The sequence below is a fragment of the Xyrauchen texanus genome, chromosome 30 (genome assembly GCF_025860055.1).
Source record: "Xyrauchen texanus isolate HMW12.3.18 chromosome 30, RBS_HiC_50CHRs, whole genome shotgun sequence".
NCBI lineage: Eukaryota > Metazoa > Chordata > Actinopteri > Cypriniformes > Catostomidae > Xyrauchen > Xyrauchen texanus.
In genome coordinates, this window is record NC_068305.1 from 37,216,167 (window position 1) to 37,228,482 (window position 12,316).

The following is a 12,316-nucleotide window of genomic DNA, read 5'->3' on the forward strand; positions in this document are numbered from 1 at the left end:
ACCTGTGCAGTTTACATTTCAAGTTCAAGGAAATCCACTGTTAAAAAAAAGTTAATAAATGCTTGATGTTTCCAAAGCCAATGAGTAATTGTGTTAAATAATCATGATCTCAATATTGAACAAAATAATGGTGATTATGATTTTTGCCATAATCGAGCAGCCCTACAATATCGTGAATATTGCGATGATTTTTAAATGTGCTTTTTGACCATTAAGTTTCATAAAGAGTGCATCAGTAGACTCATTTCAAGACTCTTCAGGGCTGCACAATTAATCAAAACAACACCAAAATGGCGATTTGTTCACATGTGATTATTAAACTTCAAAAGGCTAAAGATGGATAGACATGGTCTATGTGCACTTCAGAATAATCAGGAGACATGCTGTTCTGTGCATGTGCAGGATTTGTATTTTTAGTGCTTTTAGAGCAGTTCATATGCATTGTAAAAGATAAGTATGGCAAGTTCAAGCATTCACGCCTATCCAAACATTAGTAACCACTACAAGTTACTATGCGAATCTGCAAAGGCAGTACAGGAGGACATGTCGGCGTTTCAACAGATGTGGTACAAAGTAAATTGTCAAACACTGACGCTTCACTTTCAGTGTCAAAATAAAAGCTTCAGGTGAAGATGGAGCTTTTAGGTCAGAAGTAAATTACTTCTATATATAACAAGTCTAATCCTCTAAATAATAATATTTCAGTATTATATTGTAATAATAAACTTGATTGGGTCCCACAGTAATAATTTAGTATTAAAATTCAACGGAGTTAAAAAAAAATAAAAAAATGTTTTAGTAAAAATGTCAAGCTAAATAATGCTATATATTAAGCTACTATGTGTTAATGTATATGAAATATAAATAGAACTATATAATAAATATACATGCATATCAATGTAAATTATTAAATCAAAATTTCCTTGTTCATTTAGTGACAAACTGGGGGGAAATATGCCTTAATTATTTTTAAATAGATTTTTATTATATGCCTTTTAAAAAAAATTTAACTGAGCCATTTCAGAGTAAATACATAATTTTCAAGATATACTGTATATCAAATATCGTTAATAGTCTGGGAAATATCGAGATATCACCCTAATAAGCACGCAACTGTGACTGAATAGTCTAAATTAATTTGGCAAGTTGCTACATTGCTTTAGATCTGCAAAGCGTCCTGTAATTAAAATAATGAACTGTTTAAATAAAGAATGTTTTATTCTGATTGTAATTGTCTGTTGTTATTATTAATAAATTAAACTGTTTATTGAACATTGGTGTCTTTTGATCATATTGCCGTTCCCCTTACCTATGGTTAAATCACTGTAATGCATGGCCTCATATGGCTTTTTGCTTTATTTTGGACCCTGCATGAGAGAATGGTGTCTGGTCTCACGCTATCACTGCCCTGGAGATGACCTACTTTTTGTCCTTTTCTCACATGAGGGGAAAAATTTGGAACGTGTTGGCAGGAGAGGATGTGGGGGTTGTTGATTTGTGAATCTGGTTGTCAAACAAAGTGTGTATCAAAATAGGACCGTGTTAATGTGGTGACAGAAGCATATTAGCCTGAGGGATCAAATGAAATTTTGCTACAGGTTATCAAAAAAAATATACAAATATTTAAGTATTAAAGGGATTGTTTAATTAAAAATGAAAGTAAGTTGTCATTTAATCAACCTTACAGTTTTGAAAAATTCTGCCTCTTTCCCACACAATAAAAGTGAATGATGACTGAGGCTGTCAGCCCCTAACATTCTGCCTAACATCTCCTTTTGTGTTCTTTTCGAAAAAAGAAAATCTTATGGGTTTGGAATGACGTGAGGCTGAGTAAATGATGACAACTTTACATTTTTGGGTGCTCGTTAAAAGACAATATTTAATATATAGTTTTGTCAGGACAAATTGTACCCAAAAGAGCTAAATCTCCTCATATATGTAAAACTAATTCACAAGTACAATTTTATGAAATTTAAAAAATGCTAATTGTTTTTTTCAATGCAGTAGTTCATATTGATTACAGTTAGCTTTTATATAAATCCAATAGAAGTCTATGGGATGGCCTCATTTACAGTAGCTAGCTAAGTAAACGTGTGTGTGTGTGTGTGTGTGTGTGTGTGTGTGTGTGTGTGTGTGTGTGTGTGTGTGAGTGTATTTATCACTTTATGGGGACCAAATGTCCCCATAAGGATAGTAAAACCCGAAATTTTTGACCTTGTGGGGACATTTTGTCGGTCCCCATGAGGAAAACAGCTTATAAATCATACTAAATTATGTTTTTTGAAAAGGTAAAAATGCAGAAAGTTTTCTGTGAGGGTTAGGTTTAGGGGTAGGGTTAGGTTTAGGGGATAGAATATAAAGTTTGTACAGTATAAAAACCATTATGTCTATGGAAAGTCCCCATAAAACATGGAAACACAACGTGTGTGTGTGTGTGTGTGTGTGTGTGTGTGTGTGTGTGTGTGTGTGTGTGTGTGTGTGTGTGTGTGTGTGTGTGTGTGTGTGTGTGTGTGTGTGTGTGTGTGTGTGTCAAGCTCTTTGCTGGTATTTATGGTGGTACTATATTTAGCATTTGTGTGTTGTGAATATGTTTGATGTTGTAGTTCATTGGATAGTGTTACTGAAACCTGGCACGTCAATCACACTTCAAACAGCATTCAGTTACAGTTATGCCTTCCTGGAGAGATGGTGCATGTCTGTGCAGCTGTAGGTCATCATGGAAGAGCACAGCACTGCAGGCACACTGAGAACTGAATTAGATTTCAGCTCATTAAGATGCTGTAGGATTTCAGCTCGTAAAATAGTGTTTAAAAAGCTGATTCGAAGAGGTTTAGGAGATGCTTCTCATATTTGGTACTGTAATTGTGGAAAATTGGTGGAGCTTCGTAATACATTATAGCAGTATTGTTTAAAGGTAATATGTGTTGTTTTTTTCAGTGTTAAAATTCTTTCTCACAGAGTCAACTGTACTGTAATTAAGACATTTGTAGGTTGACTTTGCATGTTGACTGCCCCCTGCTGATCTGGTTCATAAAAACACAGTTACATGTACTTTAAGCCTGAATTGCTCAGATTGTTGGAAAAGATGTACTTTTAATTAGGAATTTACAGGTCAGGGCGAAATATTAATTTATGTTAATTGTTTAACACGTTATTTTTATGTAAGTAATCGCACTAAATTAATATGTTAAAATGACAGCCCTCATTTTTTTTTTTTAGCTCTATCCCCTAGGAGCACTTTCTCCAGTGTGATATACTGCAAGTATGGATGCTGTTTTGAAGTCCGAAGGATAATGATCATTGACATTAATTTTTCTTATCTCTCTCGTTTTCTCTCACTGTCATTCTACAGTAAAGCTCTTTGAGGTTATAGAGACAGAGAAGACACTTTATCTGGTGATGGAGTACGCCAGTGGTGGTGAGTTTGATGGAGTCCCTGTTTTGAGCTGCATATTGCATTATGTGATCTTGTGCAAATGGGACCTGATTTAATCAATCAAGCATACAAAGTTATATGCTATATGATTTGCCATTTGTGTCTCTTCTCTCTCCAAAGGGGAGGTGTTTGACTACCTCGTGGCACATGGACGTATGAAAGAGAAGGAGGCCAGAGCTAAATTTAGACAGGTACAGTACTGCAGTGTACTCAATACAGGCCCACTGTCACGCTCTCACCTGGGCCACCCGGCCCATTCGCATTCCTCCTGGTTTCCATGGTAACTCCAATCAGTGAGCTGCTATTGGTTAACGCTGCTTTGTTTGGCAGTAGATGGAGAGAATCGTATGGCAGCTGGGTACAGGTTTACCCAGCGGGCAGAATGTGGCCCATATACACAACATTTGCTTTGGGCTGATAAACCAAATCTGGTTTAAAACCTGCTTAAGGAAAATAATAAGTCTTCGTCAAAGTTTCCTGTTGACATCATAGTAACTGTGTGTTTTCGAGTGCTTTAAGTCTTATATTATTGGGTGTGTTCGGAAAAGCTATGCTACTCTACTAATCATACTATTTTTGAAACATGCAATGTGTTTACTGTGCACAGTTTTCTGTATGGAATGGAATGCCAGCATAACCTACTACATTTGCCAAATTTGCTGTATCTCTTTTATGACTCATTATTTAATTGGACTGCCAAAGATTAAGACACCAAATTAGATTAAAGATGAAAAAAAAAAAAAAAGGAACTGGATGCCACTCCCTGAATTAAACACACAACGTGAAGAGGCCATGTCACAAAGTGTAGGGGTAGGTTAAACAAAAAATAAAAAAGGATTTTCCAATTAATTTCCAATTCATTTGAATGTTGACTCTTCAAATCACAAGATTGATGTTTTACTCAATGCCAGGGGTGCTCATTACGTCATTCGCGAATGATCAGTTGATTACAATACAACTGTTAACAGCCCAAAAGCAAATGAGAGTAAAGATAAAAATGACACCAATAATGAGAATCTTAAAGATCACTTATTATTCCATTATTTCTTTGCCTGCACACATTTTAGTGGCTGCTATGCGGCATATGTATGTATGCATGCTTTGTGAAATTGCGGTAATGCGGATACATGCCAAAACAGTCAAATCCACTTCAACATTCTGTTAAAATGCCCGCCTTGGTGAGGCATTAATGTAAACACAGTCAGTTATGTCTTATGAACTTAAATAACAGGGCAAAATGCAGATTTGTTTCAACCTATCCAAAGGGACTTATCCACTCAAACTCTGCAGTCAACAAAAAAGTGTCCAGTGCAGCATATCTGATCTGAAGTATGTTCACATGCAGTTAGAATGCTCTAACAAGACGGTCACACACTGATAGCATCATTTGCTCCATGTAATTACCCAAAGACCCCTTTCAACCTCCCCTCTTCGGCCAATTGGACTAATGGGCCAATACGCCGGGTTAGCCCGCAGCTGATGCAGACATCTGTAGTCATAGAGACAGGGTCTCCCTATGCCCCCCCCCTCTGTCTGAGCGCTCAGCTTATCTGGGTCAGGTATGAAGCACTGTTGAGATTTTTAGCAGAGCAGAAAAATTTCCAGATTCTTCCACCAGCGGGGATGAGGATAGAAATATAAATCTTTCTCCACATCTGATGTCTGGGACAAGTCAGTGGACGTACAGTTGCATGAATATTAAACGGTGTTGAGAATTTTGTATGCATGAGAAGAGAAAAATAATGATTATGCAATTTAATTAATTAGAGGTTTATATTAGAGCTGTCAATTGATTCAAAATTGTAATCAGATTAATTGCATATACAAATATTTGCTGAGAAAGCCCTTCAAAGAACAGTAATTCAATATATAATAATTAAATAATTGTTGTTATATTTAAATAATTATACAAATATATTGGAAGAATTCTAATACTAAAAAGCATTCATAAGACAATACAAAAAGTGGCTTTAGAATACAATAAATTGTTTATTTCCATATTATTGAACTTAAGCCTATTATTGGCCTATAGTCCACAATAATCCTTATTGCAATTGAATTCATCAATACGTCCGAGATAGATTCATTATAAGAGCTTACGCAAGGACGCATCATTGTACAACTCCTTCAGACAGATGCTTTTGGAGTCTCTCACTTTGGGCCACTGTATAAGCTTTCATTAACTTGTCTTCATGACTTAAAACAGCATTTGCAATGGATTTAAAGGAATGGTTTGCCCAAAAATGAAAATGTTCTCATCATTTACTCACCCTTATGCCATCCCAGATGTGGATGACTTCTGCTGAACTCAAATAAAACAATTTAGAAGAATTTATCAGCTCTTTTGGTCCATACAATGAAAGTGAATGGGTGCCAACATTTTTAATGTCCAAAAACCACATAAGTCAGCATAACATTAATCCATAAGGCTCCAGTAGTTAAATCAATGTCTTCCGAAGTGATTTGATAGGTGTGAGTGAGAAACAGATCACTTTCACATTTTTCTTGTGTTTTTGGTGATTCACGTTCTTAATGCATACCGCCCCCTACAAGGCAGGGAGAAGAATTTCAAGCAAAAAAGGACATAATTATTTATCTGTTTCTCACCCACACCTATCATATCACTTCTGAAAATATGGAATAAAAAAAAACTGGAGTTGTATGCATTACTTTTATGATACCTTTATGTCTTTTTTGGAGCGTCACAATGTTGGCACCCATTCACTTGCATTGTATGAACGTTCAGAGCTGAAATATTCTTCTAAATTTATAATCTGTGTTTTGCAGAAAAAAGAAAGACACACATCTGGGATGGCATGAGGGTGAGTAAATGATAAGAGAAATTTTCATTTTTTTGGTGAACTATCCCTTTAACTTCCGTAATGTGACGTGTTTTTGATTACAACTGAATATTCAGCCGGAACTGATTCAGAACGGGACTTGATTTTATCAGTATTTGAGTAGATCATGATAAGTTAGGCTATGATATGTAAGGGATAATAATGTACTAAATATGCTGGTCATTATTGCAAAATAAGATTTTTGTCATCATAAAGGAATTGTTTTGTGATACGTTCTCTTGCATGTTACAATGATACTTTCCATTCAGTCCATTTATTTGGTATTGAATTTGTTTTATTTGTGAAAACAAGGAGATTGTGAAGTAATACAAGAGACGTGAAACTAGCACAGCTATGTAGGAAATTGGATGCCAGGAACAACAGTCAGGTACATAGTTTATCTAACTATTTGGCCCAGTTTGACCAATCAGAATCAAGTCAAATATACAATACAATTATCACAATAAAAAATTTGGTTGGTATTGCTTCCCTACCGGCCACACGAGCCTTGAATACGAGAAGTTCTGAGGCGAAGGAAATTATGAAAACAAGCTTTTTCATAATGTGTACTTTTATCCAAGTAATGTGCACAGTGGCCAGTGGCATATATTAAGAGACTAAATAGGGCTATTTTGATTTCAAATTGTCTTTAAAAAGTAATGAAAGATATTGAAATTCAGCGGTCCCTCTGTCTCACTCCCAGACAATGGCCCTGCCAACTTTGAGCGTAAGCCGTGCTGAACAACTAGTTCCAATGGGTCTTTCTCTTCCCCTCATTAAGCACCCTTTTCCAATCAATGGCTTTCTGGGAAAAAGTAATGATTCCAGTTAATGTTCTGCATTGGCTTTTACATCACACTCAAACTCTGTCCGTCATCCAATCCACTGTCTAATCATCATATTGTCTCTTCTCCAGATTGTATCAGCTGTTCAGTATTGTCATCAAAAACACATTGTCCACAGAGATCTCAAGGTAAGTTTCGTCTCATGTCATTTTGAATTCTTTTACTTGCATGTCTGGGGTTATCTGAGTGATACGTTCCTGTCATTCCTTTAATTCCAAGCAAAGTATGACATTTTAGGTTGAAATATCAGCACCCTTAAATATATCATTCTCTTGTTTTAAAAACTGCTGTTCATACATAAAATGGCCCTAGAAATTATTTGGACACTTTTGTCACAATGCGTACATGTCTTTGCAATTTCTATAATAAAATATCAAAGCAAATGCCATTTATTTTCAAGAAAGGCTCAATTAGCCAATTAGAGTGTTTTCACATTATAGCTTTTGGTACGGACCTGATGCTGTTTATCATCATAGTTTGGATCATGTACTAGTTGGTATGAAAGTTGTTATCTTAACCATCTGAGTCCGCTTGAAAATTGGGATCAGGGGTACAGTTCATGTGGAAGTGAACTGCTATTGATCACGTTTAATTGTTTGCTTCCTGAGTCATTATCTAGCTACGATAAACAGTTGGTCGTAGGCAAGGTGGTACTCCGTTTGATGTCGCAAACATCCTACAGTTTTAGCCAGGTAATGCAATGTGAAAACAAGGCAAGTGGAATGGAATTCTGGTTCAGACTAAAAAAATCGAAGCAATTAGTCTCTGATCTATGTAGAACATCAGCAAGAAAGCGGCAGAATATGGAGCATAACCCCTGAACCCCTGTTTCTACTATCACTCTCTTTTATGCCTGCTTTACACCCTCCGAGTCTCCATGCTCTGTTACACACTTTGTTTCCAGACTGATGCTTTCTAAATGATGCATGAGGATTGCGCCACAGTAAGAGTGAGGCTGTCGAAATGACTCGTGTGAGGGAAGCCAGGTGGAAAGATGGGTCTTTTTTATTTTGTAATGTGCTGTATCTTTTACTGTGTGTACCTGTCTGTTAGTAAGGAGTTATTGTAAGGAGCATCTTGGCAGGAATACATAAATGACTCATATAGAAACGTATCCAGGTCATGCTTCATCCCCCAAAAAAAACAAGGTGCGTGCGTGCGTGCCTGTGCGTGCACTCGCAGTAAATAGCCTCATGACAATTAAATCTGTTTTTAGCATTGTGACATTTAGATTCATCAAATTAAGCTAATTGTCCTCCCCAAATTAAATTTGGCTGTTGAGGGTCTTTTATTCCTTTAATTCTTAATGGTGATTCTGTCTACTGTGATTCAGTAATTTTATTAAAATCTTTTCTATTTAAATTCAAATAAAATATTTAAACTGGTCCTTTTAAATTTATTGTAAGATAATACATTATTATTATAAGTAGCATATATTAAAGGCAGTCCAACAAATACTACCATGATGTAAAAATACAATTTAAATTAAAAAACATTTCACATTAAGATTTTAATTACAGAAATGATAATTGAGAGTGAAATGTAAAATATCTTGGTGGTCCTAAAAATAGGCTTAATTGTCTTAAGCAAAATATATGTTACCTATTTTATTTTATAATTTATTTAATTTATGCGTTTATTTATTTTAGGGCAAAATTAATTATTAATAATATTATTAATGTATTAATCAGAGGCTCCCAGCCAACAAACAAAAACAAAAACAAACCCCTTTGAATTTCATTTCTAACTTTTTTACCTTTTACTTGCTGCAGGCAGAAAACCTCCTGCTGGATGCAGATATGAACATCAAGATTGCAGACTTTGGCTTCAGTAACGAATTCACGATTGGGAACAAACTAGATACATTTTGTGGCAGCCCACCGTATGCGGCCCCTGAACTTTTCCAAGGCAAGAAGTACGATGGGCCAGAAGTGGACGTGTGGAGTTTGGGGGTCATACTCTACACACTGGTCAGTGGATCGCTTCCCTTTGATGGACAGAACTTAAAGGTTAGTGTGTTCAGCCCTGAAAGGTCACCTTCATAGAGAATCATACAACAGCCACACAAATGTCTCACTCAGTGATTTGTGAAGCAATAAGCCACAAGAGGCTGTGTGTTTGTGGGGTTTTTTCTCCAAGTTTAGGGGTGTTGTTGTGGTACAATGTAATATACAATGATAAAAACACCATGTACTAACAAAACGTCCACAGAACTGCCGCTCACCGCTCACTTTTTGGTTTTTGGCTCCATTTAGAGTATATTCTAGAGACTTGTGCGTGACCAACTGTTGTGATTGCACCAACAATCATGCCACGGTCCAAATCACTGAGATCACATTTTGTCCCCATTCTGATGGTTGATATGAACATTAACTGAAGCTCCTGACACGTATCTGCACTGCTGCCACACTATTGGCTGATTAGATAATCGCATGGATGATTGTTGGTGCCAGATGGGCTGGTATGAGTATTTCTGTAACTGCTGATCTTCTGGGATTTTCACGCACAACAGCCTCTAGAATTTACTCCGAATGGTGCCAAAATCATCCAGTGAGCGGCAGTTCTGTGGACAGAAATACCTTGTTGATGAGAGAGGTCAACAGAGAATGGCCAGACTGGATCGAACTGACAAAGTCTACAGTAACTGAGATAACCACTCTGTACAATTGTGGTGAGAAAAATATAATCTCAGAATGCTACTACTGAGATGCGGTTGGCACTGTTTTGGCAGCACGAGGTGGACCTACACAATATTAGGCAGGTGGATTTAATGTTGTGGCTGATCGGTGTGCATATATAAATTAATACGGTGGCACATTTAGTACAAAACTAATTTCAAACATTTAAGCATACACCTTCAGATCAAAATATTTTTAAGATCATGAGAAACATTTCAGTCAAGTGTGTATATATATATATATTTGTTGTAAAAGCTATTAATTTTATAAGAATTTGTAGTCCCTCTTGTTTTCTGGAAAAAAATACAATAATTTTTTTTGTGTACTTATAACCTACAGGAACTTCGAGAGCGTGTACTGAGGGGCAAGTATCGCATCCCTTTCTACATGTCCACTGACTGTGAGAACCTCTTGAAACGCTTTCTGGTGCTGAACCCCATCAAGCGGGGCACACTCGAGGTGAGAGGACGTGGTGAAAATGTAAGAAAACATTGATATACGAGAACACAACCAAGCATCTGTCATCCTCTCTCTTTTCCTCTTCTCCCTCCATCACAACCGTTTCCCTGGGAGCACTCTTTCATCACAGCATGCTCTCTATCCTCATTAATTAAACATGAGTCTAAAAGCTCATTTGCAGACACACCCCTTTTTCAACTTGCATGCCGAACTCCCAGTGGCCCAGGGAAATGGCACCCCCAGTATTAGGGGGCAATACATACAGGTTATTTGCCTTTAAAAGTTTAAACACTGTTTCTGAGGGGCTTTTAAAATATTGCTTTTTATTTGAGCAGATGGTCCATTGTCCTTTGAATTGTTAGAACACAAGGCAAATTCCATGTGGCAGTATTAATGCATTGCATTGATATTGCAAAACAAATATCTGTTCCACCTTTATGGTTTCCCCAAGGAAATATCCAGTTGCCCTACTTTCAAATGTGTATTTTGTTTCCTGCATAATCATGCATATTTATGATCCAGCAGATGAGAAAAACCTCTTCTTCAACTCTGTGTATGTCTGTTTCAGCAAATCATGAAGGATCGTTGGATTAACGCAGGCTGTGAGGAGGACGAGCTCAAACCCTTTATGGAGCCGGAACTCGACATCTCAGACCAGAAGAGAATTGGTATGGAATCAACACGCACTATTTTTGTCATCTCTAATTCTTCTCTAATGTTCACATCAACCATCAGAATGGGGAAAATGTGTGATCTCAGTGATTTGGACAGTGGCGTGATTGTTGGGTTCAGATGGGCTGGTTTGAGTATTTCTGTAACTGCTGATCTCCTGGAATTTTCACGCAAACAGCCTCTAGAATTTACTCCGAATGGTGCTAAAAACCAAAAACATCCAGTGAGTGGCAGTTCTGTGGATGGAAATGCCTTGTTGATGAGAGAGGTCAACAGAGAATGGCCAGACTGGTTCGAACTGACAAAGTCTCCGGTAACTCAGATAACCACTCTGTACAATTGTGGTGAGAAGATTAGCAGCTCAGAATGCTATTCTGATTCACGGGTCGGTGCTGTTTTGGCAGCACGAGGGGGACCTACACAATATTAGGCAGGTGGTTTTAATGTCTATTGAGTGTCTCACTGTAACCCAGATTTAGCTTTTTTTTAAGAAGAGGCGGGACAAGTCGAAAAAATGTTTTGTGGTACTCAACGTTATGCCACAAATGCTGTCGATTGAGCTTAACTTGTACTGAACCCAAAAAATGTCTTTATGACTCAAGGCTGATAACCGGAAAGTTGCAGGTTCGATCGCTAATGTAGTAAGTCACATCCCACAATAGCCACGTTCCTACAGTTTCATTTTGGCTCTAATTAAACGCATGTGAACAAACTAATAAAAGTGCTTTGATTTACAAAGGAGTTTCCCAGGTGAACTTGACTGAGTAACCCTGCTCTTGGGTCATTGTCCCTGTAATAAGTTCATGGGGCTGTGCCGACATCGCATTGTCATTTGGCGATAAATATTCCAATTTTTAGTCTGTTCTAAAACAGATTCCATGTTTACTGTCTTTGCAGGTTTATAAATTTTTTGCAACACTATGTGAGCTTTTAAGGCTAATTTATACTTCCTGGGTGAACAGGCTTTGCTTAGTTCACCTACAATTGATGATGAAATGCAGTGGCATTTATGTTCTTCCAATGTGTTCATTTGGTGTGTTTGTGCACATCCCTGAAATTATTGACCTAGGAGAACTCGACTGGTTATAGAGCATTGATGATTGGTTAAAACGAATTGTGGGTGTGGTTTGTACATGATGCTTTTTTATTTACAATCGCATATGATGGCTGAGGAGTTATTAACTAGGTTATTGTAGTAAAAATGTATAAGTTTGAAGCCTGTCTCTCTGAGATTGTGCAGAAGTATACTTTTTTTGCATGATTGGCAACACAAACTCTGCAAAGACAGTGTGGCCATGACAAATGAGTAAAGAGAGATTGGAGTTTTTAGAAGTGGAAGGTACTGTGACAAGTTTAATAAAGCAAAGAAGCGACACAGCAGTCCAC

The 12,316-nt window shown here is 37.1% G+C and overlaps 1 protein-coding gene across 12 annotated transcripts in view; it reads left to right on the forward strand.

The window, feature by feature from the left end:
- Positions 1–12,316, forward strand: part of LOC127623774 (MAP/microtubule affinity-regulating kinase 3) — a 74,001-nt gene that overhangs the window by 40,875 nt on the left and 20,810 nt on the right. For 6 of the 12 annotated variants that reach the window (XM_052098268.1, XM_052098270.1, XM_052098271.1 and 3 more), the window contains exons 5-10: positions 3,353–3,418; positions 3,557–3,627; positions 7,193–7,249; positions 8,894–9,130; positions 10,139–10,279; positions 10,827–10,926. In XM_052098268.1, coding sequence (XP_051954228.1) covers positions 3,353–3,418; positions 3,557–3,627; positions 7,193–7,249; positions 8,894–9,130; positions 10,139–10,279; positions 10,827–10,926 — 672 coding nt within the window. The remainder of the gene's footprint in view (positions 1–3,352; positions 3,419–3,556; positions 3,628–7,192; positions 7,250–8,893; positions 9,131–10,138; positions 10,280–10,826; positions 10,927–12,316) is intronic. The other 6 variants (XM_052098269.1, XM_052098281.1, XM_052098273.1 and 3 more) reach the window with 1 other exon arrangement.